At 34.9% G+C, this 23,987-nt stretch overlaps 1 protein-coding gene across 7 annotated transcripts; it reads right to left on the bottom strand.

Moving 5' to 3' along the window:
• Nucleotides 1–323: 323 nt before the first annotated feature.
• LOC117577899 (AMP deaminase 2) lies at nt 324–22,542 on the bottom strand. 7 transcript variants are annotated; one of them, XM_034262885.2, is made up of 11 exons: nt 21,948–22,542; nt 7,862–8,006; nt 4,212–4,537; nt 3,578–3,613; nt 2,364–2,479; nt 2,196–2,290; nt 1,670–2,126; nt 1,148–1,602; nt 776–1,070; nt 596–706; nt 324–529 (listed from the first exon to the last, which is right to left on the bottom strand). In XM_034262885.2, exons 1-11 carry the CDS (start codon nt 22,066–22,068, stop codon nt 356–358), a joined length of 2,331 nt encoding a protein of 776 aa, XP_034118776.1. In that variant the 5' UTR covers nt 22,069–22,542; the 3' UTR covers nt 324–355. The 7 variants fall into 7 exon arrangements, with proteins under 7 accessions (XP_034118776.1, XP_034118773.1, XP_034118775.1 ...); XM_034262882.2 differs by lacking the exon at nt 21,948–22,542 and adding an exon at nt 12,361–13,240; XM_034262884.2 differs by lacking the exon at nt 21,948–22,542 and adding an exon at nt 8,144–8,303.
• Between the last annotated feature and the right edge of the window lie 1,445 nt (nt 22,543–23,987).

Below are 23,987 nucleotides of genomic sequence, written 5' to 3'. Positions count from 1 at the left end.
TATTAATGCAACTGCTCTGGCAGTCGCTGTTGCCACCGTCAGCCAGCCAATGTGCCCTGTATATAAGTGTTGTATACATACATATATTGTACTTAATTATGTACTTTTGTATTTATTATTTAATGCATGCATGTATAATTTTGGTCTGTCCGGTAATGAATTAAATATTATATAAATTGGTTAGTAGAGAAACGTTTACATAGAGTACGTAATTATGTACGACATTTTTTCGTGTATACTTATGCATATTATAAGCAAGCATTTTGTGGTTTTTGTTTTTCTTTGTAAAGAAAAAGTTTTGTTTTCTTTTTTTGTTGTGGTTGTTGTTGTTGTTTTGCTGTGACAAACTAACGCTTTATTTGGCTTCCTTCAAGTGGCATTTTTGATTCACTTTGAATATATTGGTGAGCTCATCCAACAAGGTCTCATAGCGATAGGCGACACGAATCTCTGGCACATTGGTGCGTGTTATATCGTTGCCCAAGATGCCATCCTCGAAATAGTGTGGACCCAGCCATTGTTGTTTGATCTGACGATACAAAATCATCGGGGATTGATTAGAAATAATCAAAACAATATGATCTCATTGACTTACGTTATGCGGAAAGCCGCTCATGATGACGCTGTTGCGAGCCAATTCACACATGTCGCAGGAGCTGAGCTTCCACACCTGGGCCGCAATGCTGTACTCCTCCATAAGCGGTTCCTGTTGGCATGCATTAGAGATTAGTAGCAAGAGTTTGAATAGTTTGATTTACTACTCTACTCTGTTTACCTTAGTGAAGTGAAACTGTAGCGGATCATCGGTAGATAGCGAGATAATTAGACCACGTGCCAAATATTCGGGCAATGGATTGCGATGATAGTTGAGAAAGAGCGAGTTATTCGACAGCGGTGACATGGCAATGCCAATTTGTGTCAAATAGTACAGATACTGCAGCACCGGCACCTTGCGCAGCAACAGGCCATGCGAAATGTTCTCAGCCATGAGGAAGCCACAGACCAAATGCTGCACGGGTCCAGCCTCACCGCAATGCGGTCGCAGCACAAACGTATTCAGACCACGTTGCCTGTCGGAGGAGAACACAAACAAATTGGTATTCAAACTTTGTAGGGGATACAATCAACGTAGGGGATGATAACTTACTGTCTGAACTTGTTCAGCACCGTCATATTGGCATACATATAGTAGATATAGTAGGCATATGGCGGATTCTCCTCGTAGGTCCATTCCTCGGGTCGTGGCACATCGCTATCAAACAGTGGATTCTCTGGCTTGGACTCATCGTCCACCGAATCGAAGCCAATCACATAATGCAAGAAACGATGCAAATTGGGATTTTCATTGGGCTTGTTTGTCGCCTCGAACAGTGGAAGAAAGATATTGTTGAGTATCTCCTGGAATGATGTCATCATTTTGTTTGACTTGAAGATATCGAACAGTCGAGGTATTTGAATCAGCCAACGTATGTTCGTGCTGTAGACATCATTATCGATGGCCCATTTGGCCAGTTTGTTCCACTCATCCGGTGATTTGCCATAGATCGAGAGACGCAACTCAGCATTCTGATACTTTGACTCCTCCAGATCAAAGGCCACTTCCTAAAAGTGTATCAATCAAATTGAATATTAGATGAAATACATCATTGATAAATCCGAAAATACTTACCTTTATAATTTGTGCAAAGTATTTGCCATTCAAAAAGTTATCCGTCTTGAGAAAGACCTCACGCAATCGCGACTCACCGATGGGATTGTATTTGGAATTGAATTTGTCAAAACGATGGAACGTATTGCGATCGGCGTGCACATCCAACATATCAACAGTTAGATCATATGTGGTCAAGTTCATCGATTGGAACACCTGAGCGAGTGTCATCGGTTTACCATTCGTATGGGTGACCACCTCGTTGGCATTGTTCTTCAGTGTCTTCTTAATGAAACGCAACAAATGCTTCTGATTCATGCACGACGCCGCATGGATGTGAGTGTCCACCTTTCGGGTGTTGTAAAAATCGCGATGTGGCACCGCCTTCTGGGCGGCAAGTTCGCGGAGTTCGTTAAGCAGCACATGCATCTGGTATTTCGACGACAAATAGCACAGTCGACGATAGCAAAATGATTTCCTATAAACAATAAAGTATTGTTATAACACATTTTCTTAAATCTTAAATCTTTCGATATCAACAACTTACAGTGGGCCATCGGCAATCATATTACACATGACCTGCATGTCATTTACGAACTGATTCATGTCCGGATACTCGAACTTGAGTTCGCCAGAATGTTCCTGCAAAAGGGAAGTTTATTTGGGGGAATTTTAGTAACGGGGGCAGTTTAAAATTTCCCATCGATCACCTTACCTTATCCGTATAGATGTGAAAGACGCCATTTAGGGGTTTTATGTGATAGTCCTCGTCCGGTACGAACTCAACGTCCCAGGCATGCGTGTGCTTCACTGGCGTCTGGTTGAGGAGATCTGCACGGATTGCACGGTGTCGGGATTTAGGTGTAATACGGTGCGTATATGTGTGTTTTATGCAATAATACAAAAATACGAGTATTTCATGTAGAGTATGAAGAGTATCATAATTGTTATTCATTCGATTTGATTTGCACGTTAGTGTTGGTAAACATTGTATTATTATTATTATTGATAAAACTCTAAAACTACAATTAACAATATACTTTCTTTTTCTTTCTACACACATACAGAGTGTTCTTGTATTGGTGTTTGTGCATGTGTGCGTGTGAGTAACGAGATCAGGGTTGTCACCTGACTTCTTTGAGAATCTTTCTGGTGTATTATTCTTGTCAATTTCCATATCAAAATAACAAAAACATTTAAGTAAGAGCACAACTTTGGGGTTAATGACCGATTAACTGACACTTAAGTTTTGGCTTTGCCAGTTTGTTTAAATTGAATGCGATAAAGATCATGCATAATTTAAAAAGATGACAACCCTGGTAAAATACAATTGTTCCATATTCGAAAAGGTGATTTAAGTCAAAGGCGTGTTTTATTTTCTTGTTGGGTCCTACGAAGCAAATTAACATTTTCTACTTCAGGCAGAAGACAACGTGGTGAAGAGCGAAGACAAGGGCGGGGGGGAAAGACAAAATAGAGAAAGAGATAGATAGATACGTGCAGAGAGAAAGAAAGAGAGGCAGGATAGTGTCCACTGTTAGCAGCAAAACAAGTGTTAGCCAAAAAGTGCGCAAAAAGAACAAATTCATAATAAAAAGCAACTTTCAATGTTAGGTTAGATTGTTGTGCATGACAAAAGCTGAGCGCTGCAGCACCAAACGAGTGTGTTGCTCTCACAAGAGAGTAACAAAAAAATACACACAAAGAGCGAGAGAGAGAGAGAGATAGGACAGTGAGAACAAACAGCATGAAGCGGCTCAACGACAAATAATAAAAGTGTGAGTAATAATAATATTGAGGCAAGTCAACAATAAATAATAAAAGAAAACAAAGCGGCAAACAAACAAATGTGTGTGTGTGTGTGTGTGAGTGAGATAAAAAAGAGGCGAGAAAAGAACGGAACGAGTTGGATCCGAGCGCACGAATTACCTTTGTAGGTCGCCATACTCTGTTTGCGAATTATGTCTATAAATAAAATGAAAAATATATATATAGGAAATAAATATTTGTACAAAATTAGGCGAAGTAAATCATAAAAGGAAAACACGAAAACCAAGAGTAAACAAAGTATAAGTATTTATATAGTACAAAGAGAGAGAGATAGAGAGATAGAGATGGGGATAGAGACCTTAGAGATGGGTCGTGTTTTGTGGGTCGTTGTGGGTCGGACTCGTGAAACCATAAATCTTAATAGAACTTACAAAATATGAGGCAGCGCCTAGCGAGAGCGAGAGATATACAACAAAAAAAGAAAGAGAGAGAGAGAGGAGAGATAGAGAGAGGCATAATACATATGCATTTAAACAGAGTGAAAGAGACGTAGCAAAAATATGGAGAGAGGGACTTTTGGGAGGCAGCTGAAAAATAAGAAACGAGAATAAAACGCGATCCTACGCATATTGTATTTACAAAATAATTAGCGATAAACTATCGATTGTATAATACACATCGCATATACATACACAACTTTCCTTTATCGTTTCTTTTAAGGGGTGCAACACAACACTGGCTGAACTCTTCAACTACAATGAACGGGGACTTCTTGTCTTGACTTGGGACTTACCTGAAACCGATTTAGCCGGCATGTTATCGTAGCGATCCTTGAGACGCACCGTCTTCAGGAATCGGGCCGTTGTTGTGGGAAACGATTGATCCGACATGGCCATGTAGTGAGAGCGCAACTTGAGCGCCTCGATCAACAGGGTCGAGGCACGCTCCAGATCCTCCAGGGGCACACCGCTCGTGTCTTCGCCCGAAACGGACACACGCTGGAAATTGATGTCCGCATCGGTTTCGCGCTTCTCCGTCGACATCTGATCATCGGAATCGGGACTGCTCTCAGAGTTCGGGGTGCCGGCATAGGGCACAACTCGTGGCACAGTCGATTGCCTAGCGAAAGAAGAAGAAGAGAGTAAAGTGTGGCTTAGCAAAGGAGTTTTCCTTTTCATTTGGTGCGCAGTTGCACACCATTGTTCCTCCTGAGGTTGGTACTCGTAATGACGGCAGAAGCTATAGCTATCATCCGCAAACGACATGTTCGACTCCTGAGCTTTGGCTGGCGAATGCGTTTGTGTTTTGTTTTGTTTTGTTTTATGGCGGGTCACGTTTCAGGTCACTTGACCAATGATCGATTGACCGATTCACACAATTCGATTCGATTCGAGGAGAATTCGCACGCGATTCGGATTCGATTAAGGGGGGAAAACAAAACAAAGATGGTTGCGTAGTTAATTTGCAAAGCTATTTGCCTGACAAATATTATAAATAGCCGGCCAAGCCGGTCCGGGAAGGAAGGAGGAAGGGGGCAAAAATGTTGTTGTCTCTGTGGTGGGCAAAAACTTTATGAATCAACATCAATCATTTTTGATGTACGGCAATCATCCAAGTCGCCGTTGCTCCAAAACCTAACACTTGCACACGACAACAAACTTGAAGTGTGTGCCAAAGCCAAAAAGTTCGGCCAACTTTGTCGACGCTTGGCGTGTGACACGAACACGAACACAACTCGTTTCTTTTTTTTTTTTTTTTTGGAGGTCTTGGTCTGAGGTAAAAAATGTCGAGGAGTCAGTCCTCAATGTCAGTGTAGGTCGTTGTTGGACAGCTCGATGTTGAGTCGCGTCTTTTTAGGGGAGGTGTAAGTCGAAAAATTCGAATCCCGAATCCGAAATCGAATCCGGCGTAGTCGACTTTCTTGCCACAAACTGCGTGTGCAAGTTATATGGATGCACAAATTGTACTAAATGTGACGGCATCCAAAAACACTCAAATTGGTAGCAAAGCTCGTGGCGCAAAAACCTGCGATGTTTCTCTGTGTGTGTGTGTGTAGGTGTGTGTGTGTGTGTGTGTGTGGTGGTTCCATCATTATGCCATAAGCCTCAACGTGGCTCGCGGTCATGGTGGCCGCCACCATTGCCTAATGCAGTTCCATTCAAAATCAAAACGTGTCGTTGCCATCTACGCTTTGCACCACCTGCACAGAGACACATAGAGAAAGTGAGAGAGAGAGAGACAGAGAGCGAGAGAGGGAGACTTGCACCTCGGTGCTGTGGTGTCCATCTGTCCTTGTCCGCTGGGTCTGGGTCTGGCTGTTTTGCTTGGATTAGCCGCCCCAAAACAATGTGAACTTGATAATTACAACGACTGCACATTCATGTTGTTGCCGTTCTCAGTTCTCCGTTCTCAGTTCTTTAGTCAGTCCCCAGTCGTCGTTCATTACGACGCTATTCAAAATCGGAGCGTCTCTTATGACCCAAACAAACAGACAAACACAACACAGGAATTGGAATTACGGCATTGTTAAATTAAGAGCTTTGATCGCAGTATCAACTTTCATGATTTATGTGCTATAACTTTGAACTTTCTTCCTTAACTTGAAACCTAAAACTCTACGGAATGTGGTTGAGTTGTGGTCAGGATTGGGATAAATTAAAGCATAGTTACATTAAGAGCTTTGATCGCAGTATCAGCTCAACTGACTTATGTATTTGATATTAGAATCTGTCTAGCATGAATATCTAGATCTCAGAGACTATAAGAGTTAGTGATGAGATATACTATATGTATATGTATATAGTAGCTGACAATCTGGTATATTTTGCATTCTATGGTGTACTTTTGAAGTAGTACTACTTCAATATACCAAATATAGCCTTTGGTATACCTTTAGTATTTGTTCGGTATATTGATCTGGAATATTTCGCATTCTATGGTGTATTTTCAATGTAGTACTTTTGGTATTTTAGTATTTTTCGGTATATTAATCTGGTATGTTTTGCATTCTTTAATGTATTTTGAATGTAGTACTGTATAAATATACCAAATATAGATGTTGATATATTTGTTAGTATTTTTGAGGTTTATTAATTTGGTATATTTTCCACTCTATGAATTCTGTGGTGCATTTTTAAAGTAGTACTACTTCAATATACCAAATATAGCCTTTGGTATACCTTTAGTATTTGTTCGGTATATTAATATGGAATATTTCGCATTCTATGGTGTATTTTAAATCTAGTATTTTTGGTATTTCGGTATTTTTTGGTATATTAATCTGGTACATTTTGCTTTCTTTAATGTATTTTGAATATAGTACTGTATAAATATACCAAATATAGATGTTGATATATTTGTTAGTATTTTTGTGGTTTATTAATTTGGTATATTTTTTTACACTCTATGAATTCTGTGATGCATTTTTAAAGTAGTACTACTTCAATATACCAAATATAGCCTTTGGTATACCTTCAGTATTTTTCGGTATTTTAAATCTAGTATTTTTGGTATTTTCGGTATATTGATCTGGTATATTTTGCTTTCTTTAATGTATTTTGAATGTAGTACTGTATAAATATACCAAATATAGATGTTGATATATTTCTTAGTATTTTTGTGGTTTATTAATTTGGTATATTTTACACTCTATGGTGTATTCTGAATGCAGTACTATATCAACATACCAAATATAGCCTTTGGTATATTTGTAGTATTTTTTGTGGTATTGCATAATTAATAGCGCATTGCTTTTGCTTTTATTCTAAATGATTAGCGGGTATCTGACAGTCGAGAGCACTCTACTTTAACATTCCTATTATTTTTTCTTAACTTTAATCTACAACTCGAAGAAATTGGGATAAATTATAGCATAAGTTAAACATCAAATAATTGAAGAACTTTGCTGGCAGTAACATTGATCATTAATCATTAATTAATTGTAAATTTACTACAACTTTTGTTGTCTTCTATATTCTCATTTCTTTCTTCACTCTCATACTAAACTTTCACCCAAAGCTCTGTTTTAGTGTCAACACTTTTAAACTGATCCTAGCTTAGTTTTCAATTATCAAACCTTAACATTTGATTTTAAAAGACTTTTCTTAACCTTTTAGTTATTCTATACTGATTATTAAATCTTTACCTATTCCATGTTAATTATTAAATATTGATTTGTTCGATATTCGTTTTTTTATACCGGAATATCAATTGTCTAAACATTTCTAAAAAATTCTGGGTGGAACTTTTTTCTGAACTCTTTTTTAATTGTAATCTTATAGAAATTTACCAATATTATTTGTTACTTCTTCTTAACTTCTCAATCTTTCATTATACAGTTTATACATATATAGATTTTACAACAATCAATTTTATACCAGAGTTTTATGCTCACTATATATATTTAACATTCATAATTTGTATAGTAGAGAGTTTTGTACTCACTTCTCATTGAGATGCCGTTGGATTTGCAGCTTCTTTTCAATCTGTTCAATGGGAAATTGAGGTACTTCATAAGGTGCCGAAATTTCATTAGTTAGCTCATTATCAGCATCGGGCTTATCAGCATCCGGTGAATCGGTCATGTCGCCTGCAATGTATAAACAAATTGACATTTAATTGCTGTTGAATATGCACTAAAAACACGGCTGATTGCAAATGATGATAACACACACAAGTTCGAAATAAAAAATCAAAACTAGTTTCGAAATAAAACAAAGAACGTACAGTCCGTCGATTCAATTGTTGTCTCATCATCAAGATCTATTTCATTTTCGTTGCCAATGTTGGGCTTCTTATCGATAACATTGTCGCCAAATAGCTTAACGTCCACTCTCAAACGATGTGCACTGTCCATGCGATTGAAGTTCATAACGTGGCCAACAACAATAACAACAAAGAGCAAACAAAACACAAATTTCAATGCGACGAGCTTGTAACCCGAACGAAAGCTGGCACTTCAATGACTGCGACTGCGATTGAGATTGAGACTGCGATTGAAACTGACACCGACATCGACATCGAAACTGTATCTCTCGATCCGAAACTGAAGCCAGAGCCGGAGCCGGAGACAGAGACAGAGACGATTCCCTGCGGCACTGTTTTCGAAAACAACAAACAACAAATTTGTTGTTATGAGCATGCTCACAATTATAAATTTCGAAAAATAAATAAAGACAAAACAAAATTCAAACGGCTCTCGGGCGAAACCTGAAGAAGCGCAGCTCTCAAAACAGCAGGTGGCGATAGAGAAAAAAACACTAAAGTAATACGAAGCTTAAGAAGGAACGACCTGACGATACCCTTTACAATATTTGTGGTAAACGTTTTTCAAAATATGTATTGGAAATAGTTGAAGTTACTAAAGATGTAAGTTTTTTTTTTTGTTAATATTAATATTTCTAAAAAGAATTATTAATATTATTCACACTAATGTATTAATTCCAAGTATAGTGTCTTAAAATATGATAATCGAATATTGAGGATTTGTTGGCTAAAATAAAATTTTCTGAAATTTAATATTGAAAAGTAATATTTATATTTTTGATACAAATATCTTAATTCCAATCTAAGTATCTTAAGATATGAAAACAGAATAATAAAGATTTCTTGGCTAAAGTGTCTTTGTAAAGTTTTCAGAATATTAATGCTAAAGAAGAACTTTAAATATTATTAACACTAACTTTTAGTCTCGGTTATAATTGTAGTTGCCAAGTGTTTTTTTTTTAACATTAAGAATATTAATGATAATATTATTGAGACTAATATGTTGATTTCAATCGTATTATTTTAAGTTATGATAAGAGAATAACGAAGATCTTTTGGCTAAAGTGTTTTTGTAAAATGTTCAGAATATTAATGCTAAAATATATTATTAATACTATTGAGACTATTTTGTAATCCCTTTTAGTTGTAGTTGCTAAGAGTTTTTTTTTTAAATTAAGAATATTATTCATATTATTGACATGAATGTTTAATCTCGGATATATGTAGTTAGGTGTCTTTAGGTTTATTTTTCTTTTAATATTAGCAATACCAATAGAAAATAGTATAATTAATATAATTGACATACATTTTTAGACCGTATCAATTACTATATTGAATATCAAAGATTTCTTCTTTTTTTTCAAAATAGCAAAACCTAAAACTAGCCATCATTATATTATTTCGAAATTCGTCAATTCAGCAAATGCAAATCGCATTCTATAGCTAAGTTGATCCACTGAGAGAGTATAAGAGGAAAGTACGACAAATGTTACACTGTTTACATATTGGAAATCAATACGTGCCCAAAAAAAAAAAAAAAAACATGTAAGAAAGCTACAGTCGAGTGTACTCGACTGTGAGATACCCGCTACCCATTTTTAATAAAAGCAAAATATTGCGGTATCATTTTAAAAATATACCGAAAATACTAAAAAATACTAACAATATACCAAATGGTATGTTTGGTATATCGATATAGTACACCATTCAAAATATACCATAGTCACAATATACCAGATTGTCAGCCAAAGCAACTAAGACCCCTAGTAAGTAGGCGTTTTTGCCCATACAAAAGTATTTCTTTAATAACTTCCACAATTTTTATCTGATCGCAACCAAATTTTCAGGAATCATAACTACTATAGTAATTATAGTATATACCAAAATTCTAGCTTTAAAATTACGCTTGTTATTCGATTTTGGGGGGCGGAAGTGGGCGTGGCAAAAATTTGAAACAAACATGATCTGCGCGCAAACATAACAAATGCTGTCGAAAAAGAATTATAGCTCTATCTCTCGTAGTCTCTGAGATCTAGGTGTTCATACAGACGGACGGACATGGCTATATCGTCTCGGCTGTTGATGCTGATCAAGAATATATATATACTTTATAGGGTCGGAGATGCCTCCTTCTACCTGTTACATACATTTCCCGTCGGCACAAAGTTATAATACCCTTCTACCCTATGGGTAGCGGGTATAAAAACTAACTAACCAACCCACACAAACACAACAAACATCAAACATCAGCCATCGATGGCATCCCGTTGAGAGTAGAGAGTAGATCAGAGATAGTGTCAAATCGAGTCCAATGGAGATGTGTGGAGATAGTTGTCAGCGAGAGATGAGAGCTGACAAGCATCCACTTTTCCTTCATTCTTTTTTTTCTCTTTTTCGCACTTTAAATGATTGACTGAGTGCATGAAAATGATGCAGCAAAAAGTGATACTAAGCTACACTATCGAAACAGGTTCAGTTAAGCTGAGAGTTGAGTTGAAAAAAGCTTTGCTCAGGTGCTTAAACATTAATTAAGTTGTTTATGAAGCAAAAAGTGAATTATTTGATGCTTTAGAATCTGTTAGAAGAGGCAAGTTTTTGAATATTAGCTGGCTTAGTTAATAGAGTTAAAAGTTAATTAAGCTGAAAGCCAGTGCTTAGTGTTAATTTGAACTATATCCAACCTTTTTAAATAAATAATTTCATTAACAGAATTCATAGAATCAATTATATAGAGCTAAACTCAAATATTTGTTTGTCAAGAACACTAGAATCAGTAAATTTGAATCTCAAACTTGTTCATTTAGATCGTTCCAGTTCCTTTTACGTTCAGATTCATTTAGTCAATTTACCTCATCCCTAATTTATCAGTATGCTATATAGTACATTTACACTCCAAAGTCTGAATCACACAAAGAAACTTAATTTTTACCGCACAGATCTAAATCGAAGTCAAACGGGACTGAAAATAACTAGAATGGGACTCATTGGAACTGAATGAGGGAATCATAGTTCAAACAGTTCATATTTAACTATTGAACTACATCAGCAAAATGAACTACAAAGCACAGCTTTAGTTGTTGAATTATTGTAGTTATCTAAAGCTTAGCTAATTTGGTATAATAAATGTTTTTTCCTTGGGTTATAAGGTTTGGGTAAAAGCAAAATATTTTTATACATTTTATAGCGAAGACTATTTTCTACAGCAAAGATTTTTATATATAGAGCTCAGTTGATTTTGTATAAATTTGTGTTTCTTTAATAGGTTGCAATGGTCTTGAAAATGTATTTTTATACACTTTATATTGAAAAAAGTGTAATTTTATATATTTATATTAATGTAGTTATTGCTATTTATTTAGTAGATTTGTGTTTCTTCATTTTTATATTATTATATTATTTGATATAATACACATTATTCATAATTCTATGAATAAAGCAAAGTACATATCTTCATTAGGAGAATCTGTCTTCATATATTGATATTAATATATGCATATTAGTTTAAGAGGTTATAATGATATTGAATAAATCTATTCTCATAATCATAAAAACCTTTCCACACATATTGATGTCGTTATGAATTTGTGCTTCTTTAATGAGTTATATAAATCGTGAATAAAGAAAAGTATCTTCGTAAGGAGATCCTTACTTCATTTATTGATATTAATTATGTACATTAGTTTATTAGATTATAATAATCTGGAATGAAGCAATGTGTTCTCACTGAAAACCTTTCCAGACATATTAATATCGAATGCAGTTATCGCTATGCTGATTTGTTATAAATTTATGCTTCATTAATGGGTTATATAAATCGTGAATAAAGAAAAGGTTAACCTTTCCTCATATATTGATATTAATCTATGCACTTTAATTTATTGGGTTATCGTGAATAAAGCAGAGTATCTTCATAAGGAGGATATAGGTTATAATGATCTCTACTATATGTATGTTCCCATATGCTTATGCTTATTAATATGCGAATGCAGTTATCGCTATGCGTTTTGTGCCAATTTGTTTGTAGCGCAGTGTTGCCTCTTCAGCTCTTCACGCAAACAGGTGTGACACTAACAGGTGTCTGTGTCTGTGTGTGTGTGTGTGTGTGTGAGAGAGAGTGAGAGTGTGTTGTCTGTGGCAGCAACTACTGAGTGGTGTTGTGTACACAGTTTGCCACTTACAGTTGCAACGCGTCGTGGTTGTGGTCAAAGCCAAACGGTTCGCCTTCAGCAATGTTTGCGGCGTTGGGGCGGGGCCATCGTAGGAGTCAACGGAGAGGCCTTTAGTGTTGTTGCGACGTGACACTGGGACCATGACCTCGGCACTGGGTTCGGTGAGGATGTCATCGAAAGAATCGCTATCAGTTTCACGGGGATTCTTGCCATCGGAAGTGGTGCCGATAATGCCTCGATATGCCATGCTGCCGCTGCTGCTGCTGCTGTTGTAGAGCAATCGATTGCCACAGGTCAGTCGCCGCAAGAATACGCCGTACAATATAACGCCCGGTCGCCCAATTGTTCTTCCTCTTCGATATATTCAGCACCCCTCACGTTCGAGGGTTGAAGTCACAGCGAGAGAGAGAGACGGAAACAGAGACGGAGGGCAGGACAAAAACACTTGATTGATGCTTCACACACACACACACACACACGCACACGCACACACACTCAGCTGTTGTGGCGGTTGTGGTGGTATCGATGCCGTAGTATTGTTATCGAAACTTGCGGTATTATTCACATGCATTCACAATTTTTTTTCATTGTAATCCACAAATAATTTTATGTAATATTTTTAATTTTGTTGTTTTTTTTTTGTGTTTTCTTTTTTTTTTTGCTGTTGCTCTCGCTCAATTGTAATTTGTTTGTTATATATTTTTCTCTATTTTTTTTCTCAGATTTTGACACTTCACAGCGAGTGTTTTTTTTATTTCGATCACGTTGTTTGTTGTTCCGTTGTCCGGTTCGTTCTGTCCGCAGATTAGATAGATAGGAGCGATAAAAATTGAAGATGCAACGCAATTGGCAAATCTACGCACTAATTTTTCACTTTTGGATATGTGTGTTCTGTTCTTTGTTTTGCCCCTTGTCAAATGGGAGGCGAGATTTGTTCATCTAAAGTTTATACATTGCCTAAAGTTTAGAGACGGTCGCCAGAGCGAGAGCGCAATATCGAAATGGGGACGAAAGCTTTCGCTCTCAGTGCATATTCAGTGCGCTCTCCCGCTCGCACTCTTTGGTGAAAAGCTTTTTTTTTTCTCTGTTCTCTGTTGTGTTTATTATAATTAATACGTTAGATCCACACAAAGTGTTTATCTATAGAACATTTTCACATATAGCAAGTCGTATGTTGATGAACTTATCTATTAACAAATTTCTGAACGTGCGCAAAAAGATAGTATAGAAGTAAAAGATCTGTTAAGATCCCCACAAGTATGATTGGTCTACTGATAATGATCCGCTTATCATCAAAATTGTCAGAGTAACTTGTAAACTGAAGGTTGAAATTAGTGATAATGTTCAGTCTAACAATGTCAAAAAAAAAAAAAAAAAAAAAAACATTTAATCATTCGAAACATGCAAAGAATAGTAATACGTTGGAGTTTCATTACAGCAATCATTATTCTATCAATCCTTATTACATTCACTTAATTTTGTTATGCACTTTAGTTATCATATCGCTACAAGTCTAATACTTAGACATTTTAGACATCAATATACAATATTAAATTATTTCTATGAAATTTATTTACATTTCCCAATAAGTGTCATGATTTCAGTTTAATGTTATTTTAAAATAATTCGCTGTTATGTATCTGGTTAAGGTACGCTTTCAAATTGTAATTTAATGCTATAAGAAGATTGCAATGCATTTGAAATCAAACTCAATAGCTGATTCCAAAGTCGAATATCATTTTATCTTATCATAATTATATTATTTGCTCTTTGAGAAGAAATGAAGTTAATTAAGTTGTATTAATGTTTGGCTATTTGCTTTAAATAAATTCAAGTATAATTATATATTATTAGTAGATTTTTATTTTAAATAATTATATGCATTTACCCCTTCACATAACTCTCACTTAAGAGCACTGAGCGGCTTACTTAAGAGCTCATGTTCAGCTAGATTGCACACTAATACTTGCACACTTATATTCACCAAAAATAAATGAAAAAAAAACACATTCACCTAAGTATAAGACTGTTTCTTATACGTATTTATATTCACGCTTATAAGCACAGTAAAAAAATACGAAAAAAAAAATGCAAACACTAATGTATAAGACCGACTCTTATATTTGCACTTCTCTTTTTTGCAATGCATGCAAAACAAAGAAGAAACTAGGATGCGTGAATCACTTACACCAACACAAAGAAGAACTTGCTGCAGCAGCCGAGTGTGAGAGCGAGATGAATAGACTGCACCACAATTTTTGCATTTTCACAGGAAAAAATTAAGAAACAGAAACTGCGCATTAGCCTTAGCCACACTTGTAATATAATAATGGAAGGCTAATTGGTAAATTACAACTAACTGGCAAACACAATCCACAACACACACAAAAATTAACAAACAAAATTAGATTTCACTTTTATGCTTAGCTTGTGAAACAATGAAAGGATGCGCAAATCACTTACACGAATACAACGATGAACTTGCTGCAGTAGACGAATGTGAGAGCAAGACAAAAAGACCGAGCGACACTTTTTTCATTTTCACAGAAAAAAAATTAAGAAACAGAAACTGCGCATTAGCTTTATCCACACTTGTAATTGAATAATAGAAGGTGAATTGGTAAATTATAACTAACTTGCAAACACAACACAAAACATTAAAAAAAAAGTAAAAAGCATTTGGCGATATATAATCTGTAGCACAAAAATTATTAACAATTCAAACCGCGCGTCGTGCTTTCGCGGACAGTTTTCGTTCAATACTGAGAGCTGAAAATTCCTCTAGGTCTAGATTGGAACATTTAAACCCACATTGCCAAAGGATATTTTGCTCTCGCTATGCGAGATCAAGCGCCACTCACATGCAAATAAACATACATACATATGTATTTTTGTATATGCATGTGTGTTGTCTAGGAAATTTCCTAGGAAAATTTCCTTTGTCAATATGGGACATTGCTGTCGGAATTGTCCAATTTGAACAATGGTAAATATTTATATACTTTTATGCATAATTTGCCCGCAAGTGTATGCTTGTAAAAACTTTAAATTTAGTCATGAGGGGGAATTTTATTATTCCACAAAAATTCAAACATCATGTAATTGATAACATGAAATTGAAATTGCTAATGCTCATTATTTAATATTTAGAAAATGCAATTGGTTTGCTGCACCCATCTTTTGAGTTAGACTTTGTCTGTTGCCCTCAGCATTTTGGCGCACTCACACACATACAAAACGGTTAATAGGATCGTGACAAAGCAGACAGTAAAAAAAAAATCCTTTTTCAATGGGCAATGTGGCTCCAAATCTCCCTTGGGGGAATTTTCAGGGCTCAGTATTGAACGAGAATTGACAGGGAAAGCACGCCGCTCATCTTGTTAAGTTAATAATTATTGTGTTACGCATTATAAATCGCCAATTGTTTGTACATTTTTTTAAGTGTTGTGTATTGTTTTTGCCACCTAGTCGCAATTTACCAATTCGCTTTCTATTAATCAATTACAAGTGTGGCTAAAGTTAATGCGCAGTTTCTGTTTCTTCTTTTTTTTTTCTGTGATTGCAAAAATGCAAAAAGTGTCGCGCGGTCTTTTCGTCTCGTTCTCACATTCGTCTACTGCAGCAAGTTCATCGTTGTATTAGTGCAAGTGATTCGCGCATCCTTTCATTGTTTCACAAGCCAAGCATAAAATGTAATTTTGTTTGTTAATTTTTTTAAGTGTTGTGTATTGCGTCGCAATTTACCAATTGGCTTTATATTGTTCAATTATAAGTGTAAATAAAATTAATGCGCAGTTCGGTTTCATCATTTTTTTTTCCTATGAAAATGCAAAAAGTGTGGTGCAGTCTATTCGTCTCGTTCTTACAGTCGGCTGCTGCAGCAAGTTCATCGTTGTGTTGGTGTAAGCGACTCGCGCATCGTAATTTTTTTTTGTTTCGCATGCTATGCGAAAAAGTGTGCAATATAAATATAAAAGTCGGTCTTATACGTTCGTGTGGGTGTTTTTTCTTACCTTTTTTTTATGTGATTATAAGTGTGAATATAGAAAGTATAAGAATCTGTCTTATAAGTGTATGTGTGTTTTTTTTTTATATTTATTTTTGGTGTTTATAAGTGAAGTTTAATGCATCTTAGGCGAAGATGAATTTTAAATATGGATATCTGCAGTTTTTTTGAGCATGTAAATAATGGTGAGTAATTACAAGCATTTGAACCTATTTTTTGGCATCTCACTCTTATACGGTAGTCTCAGCTTAGCTTTCTTTTTGTAATTGATTCTCTTTTAGCAACTTAAGCATGCTCTCTTATGGATTTCGTTCTCTTAAATAGAAAGAGTATTCAGAAGCGTGTTCTGAATATCTATTTTGTTTTGCAGTGCAAAAATTCCCTATTGATAAATTTTGTATTGTTTATAATTTATTTATTTATAAGAGGAGGGTAACGGTGTGGAAAAGAAGGCAGGTCAGGGAGCTAACAGCTCAATCTCTCAAGGCTATAGTATGTCGGGCGATATTATCGGCGACTATCGATTGCTCAAAATTAACTATAGTCGAATATCGATTTCGCACGCTATCGATAGTTGGCCACTTCTAGGCTATATAATTAGTATAACTACCTCAAAATCCTAACAAAATTAAGAAATCACAACATCTACATATATCCCTTTATTTCCGAGTCTGCTGACTCAGAAAATGTACAAATTCAATCTATTCACAAATATTCTTATTTTCTTCAAGAACATCTGTTGCATCTCTATATTATTAAGATCGATTATTATTTACATTCTTATTTAAAGCAATAAAACTATATTTATATTTAGACTTTATATTTGCAATACTCTCACAAAAAAAAGTGCTGGTTTTTTTCCTCTCGAGGGGCTTGGCGTAGTTACAAACACACATAACTTGGGCACTTAGAGCCAAGCACAGTAGAAGCAAAGCAATCAATGCTAATGGCTTTAACAACACTGTGGAAACTTTGAAAGAGCCTAACATCAAATTTGATCAACGGTTTGGTTTGTTGATGACAACAAGTCTATCGGAATTAGCATGCAGATGATAACGAGGCTAGCCATTCAGTCAGCTATAGTATTTATGGCTCTATGTGATGGCTCTATAAGTAAAACAAATTCGCCGACAGAATTGCAAGTCATTACAGTTCATTTGCCTTCTTTCGCGGACAATGACTACTAAATACCACATACAATTAATATATAGTATATTAGTATACTATATAGTATATAGTACGTAAACACAATACGACGACGGCGGCGGCCTCTTGAAAAGCTAAAACACACAATAGGTAAACACAATGCATGGCATCGTGAAGTGTAGTCAAGAATTGTTGTATTGTCGAAAGATGATAAATTAGTTCCACTTTGAAAATGACAAATTAATATAATAAAAGTCACAAAAGTTTTGTACTGAAAACTTTACTTTGAAAATTAAATTACGGCAATACAATCAAATTAGTTATAGATATGGATAATATAGAATTTATATAAATGTTGTTTTCAAGTTTAGCCGGTTCTTAATTTATTCCACAACACTTTTGTTTTTATTGTTGGTAACTAGCCTGAAGTATTCTCAATTATTTAACGATATATTGTCGATTTTTATTGTGATTCTTTACATTATTTTTCAAATATATAAATGTTATTATATACACATGAAGAGTTCAGTTTTTCAGTTTTTTTTCATGGTCGTTGTTGATGCGTTTATTTTTGGCTTTTGTTGTTGTTGATTTTATTGACCGAATTGTGGGCTTATTAATTGCTGCGTTTTGTTTTCGTTTTTAGCTGTGTGTGTGTGTGTGTTTTTCGGGCACTTTGCCATTTGGCCATTGTCCGCTTTTCAATTGATTTTCATAAGAATGTCAACTGTCACAAATTCTCGAGTTGGCCCCAAGAGAGTTTTCCCTTCGTTTATTCTTTTTTTTCATGCTTTTTATGGTTTTGGGTCAACTGGTCATTGCATAATGCGCAACTCGAAGGAATACCTATTATTATTCTTGTTTTTTATATTATCGTTGCGCTTTTTGCTTCAACGAATCCGCGAAGTAAACTGATTTTTCCTTCGAGCAATTGTCTAACGCGGGGTCGAGTCATCACGAAAAATCAAATAAAAACAGAAAGAAAAATGAAAATGAAAATGACAGATACAAATGGGAATAGCTTTTGGAAATACCCAAGCACAAAATCCGTTGGGAGTGTAACACACAACGAAGATCAAATACCCTCTTGGAATACTAAGTTTATGCCATGAAATTCATGATAATTAAATTAATCATAATCGTGCCAAATAAATCGTTGACGCCGATGTCAAGCAATGCACAATTAATGAATTTGCGAAAAAAAAAATAAAATTGCGAAATTCCCAACAAAGATTAATGATCTGTTTATAAATGTATTCTGGCAGCTCGCAATGAATTTATGCACTGCAATTTACAAGATTGCAAGTTTCACAATTCGTTGGACTTCGAGTTATAGGGTATCACATAAATGGAGCAACAACAAAGTTTAGCAATTGATTTTTGCGTGACTAAGTGCAGTTAGATTTTTTTTTCGGCAAAGAGTAGAAGGAAAGAGAGCAAGCGCAAGAGAGAAAGTGAGAAGAGACACAGAAGAAGAGAGAATATGAGAACACAAATCTGATTTTTTCGCAGACTTACGAAAACTTAAATAGAAAAGGGGGAACAGAAAGAAAAGATTGAAAGCTATGGCGACATATTGTGGGAAACTTTTGCTTGTTGTCGTTTTGTTATTGTGTTCTTCTAATTGAAACCCTGACCTATGCCTAGGCGAAAGCCAATCGGCTCTATCAAAGTTTCCTATCGCTGGCGTTGTATGTATTAACACTTCCCATACATACGAGTATAGTACATATGTATGTTGTTATTCTTGATGACTATTTCAAAAAGCTCAATTAGTTGTGATGAAATACATACGTACATAGGTACGTAGGCTTGGTGTGATGATTCATCGTGTGAATTGCGAATTTGAGCGCGAATATAAAAATAAACGTGTAGTATATCATATTTAACATGTTAACAGCTGATGCAAATGTGAAATGACAAAACTCGTTAAATGTAATTTATGCAAAGTTTATTGCACACTTTTGCGACGCACTATTGCGCATCGTGTAAACGTAATTGCCCGTGAAATTAACGATTCTAATTGGTATCCAGCTGCAATATTGTAAAATATATATTTTTACTTAATTGGAAACTTGAACAAAATGGGGGCGTGTTTATCTTTTGGATATAGATCCCAAATAAACGAAATACATATATTTTATGTATGATTCCTTAAAAATTTGCTTGCGACCAGACAAATATTGTAGAAGTTATTTCAGAAATACCTTTGTATAGGGCTGAAAATTTAGTATATTTTGCTCTCTATGGTATATTTTCAATGTAATACTATGTCAATATACCAAATGTATATTTTCATTGTAGTACTATATCAACATACCAAATGCAGTCTTTAGTATATAGTATTTTAATGGTGCTTTGGGTGACGATTTAGTATATTTTGCTCTCTATGGTATATTTTCAATGTAATACTATATCAATATACCAAATGTATATTTTCATTTTAGTACTGTAACAACATACCAAATGTAGTCTTTAGTATATATTTAGTATTTTAACGGTGCTTTGACGATTTAGTATATTTTGCTCTCTATGGTATATTTTCAATGTAATACTATATCAATATACCAAATGTATATTTTCATTGTAGTACTATAACAACATACCAAATGTAGTCTTTAGTATATATTTAATATTTTAACGGTGCTTTGGTTGACGATTTAGTATATTTTGCTCTATATGGTATATTTTCAATGTAATACTATGTCAATATACCAAATGTATATTTTCATTGTAGTACTATATCAATATACCAAATGTAGTCTTTAGTGTATATTTAGTATTTAAACCGTATATAAATTTGGTATATTTAAAAAAAATTAATTAATACCACACTGTTTGGCATTTATTCACAATGGGTAGCGGGTATCTTAGAGTCGAGCACACTCGACTGTAGTTTCCTTACCTCTTGAATTAAGAACTACAAAAATGAATTTTGATTAAAGTTAGTCTTTGATTGAGAAAATAAACTTATTTTAATCTGACTTCCTAGCTTCATTGAAATTCCGAATAATTATTGGGTTAATCAAAGCTTCTTCAATGATGTGATGATTGTTAGTCAAGGAAAATAAAGAAACCCACGCGTCTCATGGGAAACATTTTACAGTTTCATATGTGCGCACAGTTCAATTATAATAAATACTTACTCAAAGACATATAACAAGATATATGTATAGAAACATGTGTACATACATATACATATGTTGATCTGGTTATTGAAATGATTACCAGCTGCTACAAAATGCCAGGGGGAATAATAATGCATAATGTGCTTGGTAGAAATGTTGGCTTGTTGTTTGTTATTCATAAGGCTTATTTATAGCCACCGCCAAAGAGCTAATGATAAGCTCCACGTCAGAGAAATTTAAGGGGCGCTGATAACAGACGCATACACAGAAGGAGGGTAGAGAGAGAGGGGGGAGACACTGAGACTAAGCGTGATAGTTTGCTGCTGTTGATTAGCTGTGGTTTCTACTCCATATTTTGTGAGTCTTTTTTCAAGCATCCCATAAATCGAGCAATATAAACAAAATATATACAAAGCAACGCGGTGTTTTGTGCCCTAGATAAGATTGTTGTTGCCTTGCCAATATACAATACAATATGGTATTTTTTTAAAGCTGACTAAATGTGCAAACACAGTCAACAACTTATTGACATTGTGCTGCATAAACATATATCTCTTCTACTCTATCTATTTACCAGCATATACATATATAGTATATATATATATACTATACATATCCATAATTTGCGTTGTGGGCTGTGCGTGCACCATTGGCATCCAATTTTCTAAATGGCTTTCCAGTTTGGTTTTTTTCCTACACTTAACTTGTTTGCCACACATAATTTCGTTGATTACTTGAACTCGACTCTATATATACCTTGTAAACAGCAGCAGCAGAGATAGCGCTTTCATAGTATTATTTGCCAATTTGCCAAATTATCGCAAGCAGCAGCGCATCCTCAATTCAAACCAAATGAAATCTACAAATCGACAGCGGTTGGATTCCATTTACTGCGATGTGGAACAAAACGAATGCCATCCACAAAGATGTCAAAAAAATGGTAGCATCTTGTATGGTTGGCAACGCCAACTAAACAGAACAACAGTTAGCAACACTGAAAGAGAGAGAGAGAGAGAGAGACAGTGCAATATAGCATGCCTTAGCTGAGCGCATAAATAATTGCACACGCAATACGGCGAAATAGCCCCAGTTTGGGGTCGTAGCACTGTTTTTTTTTTGTTGTTGCTTTTTTTTTCATTTCTGGCCAACGTGTCAGAAGTAAAACATTTTATATGTACTCGGTATTGTTGTTGCCTGCCAATGACCAGTAATTAAGCCGACATACACTCACACTAATGTATTCTGTACATTCCATATACGCATGCTTACACACACACATACGAAGTGAGTTTGTGTTTGTGTTTGTGTACACTTACCTCCTTTGCGCTTTTCAATGCGTCTCATATCCAAGCCCATTTCCATGTCCATTTCAATATCTGTGTCAAAGCCAAAGCTGCGATAGCCCTTAGCGCTTAATGCATCCGCATAGCTTTGCATCCTAACACACCCACACACACACACGCACACCCACACACACACCGGCTTTGCCTTTTCACTTGGGTTTTCAGTGATTTGAGCTTTTAGTTTATTTTGTGGTTTGTGGTTTGTGCCTTGAACTTGGAACTTAGTTCTGAGTTTGTGCGGTGGCGTCACCTCTGCCTTTACTTTTCGCCTTCGCCTTCACCTCCTCCTTTTCCACTTCTCAAGCAATTGCAGTTTCGCTAAATTGGAAATGTTGTGACGTCTTAGTTTTTGTTTTCTTTTTTTTTTTTGTTGCACTAAATGTGCGTAGTAATTGTTAATACAAGAGTTCAACTCACATACACAGACAAAAAAAAAGTAATATGAAAAGTAGCCGGCACTTGGTTTAATACAAAGAACGCAAAAACAAAAAACAATAACAATAATACTGCTTTGTAATGTGCGAAATTAAATAACGGACACTGTGTTTGCCTCCTCTGGGCGCTTTCAACTTTATTTTGCGACTGAGTCCAGTGTGACCGCAAGCTAAATCGGCAAATATACTACGCCACAATTACAAGTTGCATGCACTGCAAAAATCTATATTGGTATATACTAAAAACGTGTATTAAATGGCGCAAATTTTTGAATGGCTTTTTGCATTCGTGATTATCTATACAATTCGATACCGTACATAAAAATGTTTGTGTACTATGTGAATGACATTTTTGTGGTTAGGCAAAATAAGGATTTTGGATTTTTCATAAGCGAAAATCAAATTATGACACGAAGTGTGACAGCATTTTAAAGCTTGCAATATACCAACAAAGGACTTTTATCATTTATTTGTAATTTTAATTGGTCATACTGACTACAACTTTCAGCCTGAAAAGTTGTTGTGCCTTGCGCATCGCGGTGTTGCCACCCTTCAAATAACAGCGTTGCCCATGTCCATAAAAAAGAATGTGAATAGCCTTATCGTTATGAAAACTTTGGGGGATGAAAAGTGGCAGCTCTTGTTTTTCCGTTAGAAGCTGAAAAAAGCAAATGGACAGAAAACAATTTGAGGCTTCTTGTAATGTAGTTTATTATTTTTTTCTTTATTTTTGTTGCTTTTTTTTTAATGTAATGCATAAAAATTGTGTTGTTTAAAATTAAACCAATAAACATTTTGACTTTATTAGTTTAATACAAATAATTTCACTTGTTTTACGACAAATAGTTATTCAGTTTTTGTTTTGTTTTTTTTTTTTTTGTTAAAGATTTCTTTTTTGTTTCATTCAGATTTTAAATTGCAAAATGTAAACTACATTTGTTGCAGTTTACTTACATGTATTTTGTTTGTTGTTAGTTTATCATTACACATTTGTTTTGTTTTTTTATTGTATAAGGAAACGCAAAAAATCTCAAAACAAGTATATAGTTCTGTTTGATTTTTTAGTTTTTTGGTTTTTTTGGTTTTTGTTTGTCGTTTGTTTCTTGTTTGGAACGGCTTTATTGAACTTTTTGTTGTTGTTGTTGTTGTTTGGTTTTTGTTTTGCATATAAGTATATTTTGTTTTCTTTTATTTTGTTTTTGTTGCATTAAAAACATTAATTCTTTGGCAGGCATTGCATTTCGTAGTTTTGTAAAAGTTTCGTAAAACGATTGAAACCAAATCTGTAACGAAATCATACATTAATAATCAATAAATCAATCAATTTACGTTTAATTAGATTTCATTTTGATTTTTGTTCTGCTTTGGTTTTCCTTTTGATTTGTTTTTTTTTTTTTCATTTCATATATTAAATACACATCAATACTTTGGTAGTTTAAAAATTGTGTTTTTTTTTTTGTCTGTGTTTTTTTTTTGTTTTCATTTGTTTTTCTTTTATTTTTGTGCTAAATTACATTTTAAAAATATGTTTAATATGTTTGTTTTTTTTTTTTTGGTTTTTTTTTGTTTCTTTTGTTTT

This window comes from Drosophila albomicans, chromosome X (genome assembly GCF_009650485.2).
Source record: "Drosophila albomicans strain 15112-1751.03 chromosome X, ASM965048v2, whole genome shotgun sequence".
NCBI lineage: Eukaryota > Metazoa > Arthropoda > Insecta > Diptera > Drosophilidae > Drosophila > Drosophila albomicans.
The sequence above is the reverse complement of the archived record's forward strand: the minus strand, read 5'-3'. Positions and strand labels throughout refer to the sequence as shown.

Bases quoted from the DNA above. Each gene is read 5' to 3' on its own strand.
- LOC117577899 (XM_034262882.2), bottom strand. From the start codon at position 12,598: ATGGCATATCGAGGCATTATCGGCACCACTTCCGATGGCAAGAATCCC. The intron at 2,127-2,195 runs GTAAGTTGTTGA...TATTGTTTATAG, and splicing joins ATGATTGCCGATGGCCCACT to GAAATCATTTTGCTATCGTC. The intron at 1,603-1,669 runs GTAAGTATTTTC...ATACACTTTTAG, and splicing joins ACTTTGCACAAATTATAAAG to GAAGTGGCCTTTGATCTGGA.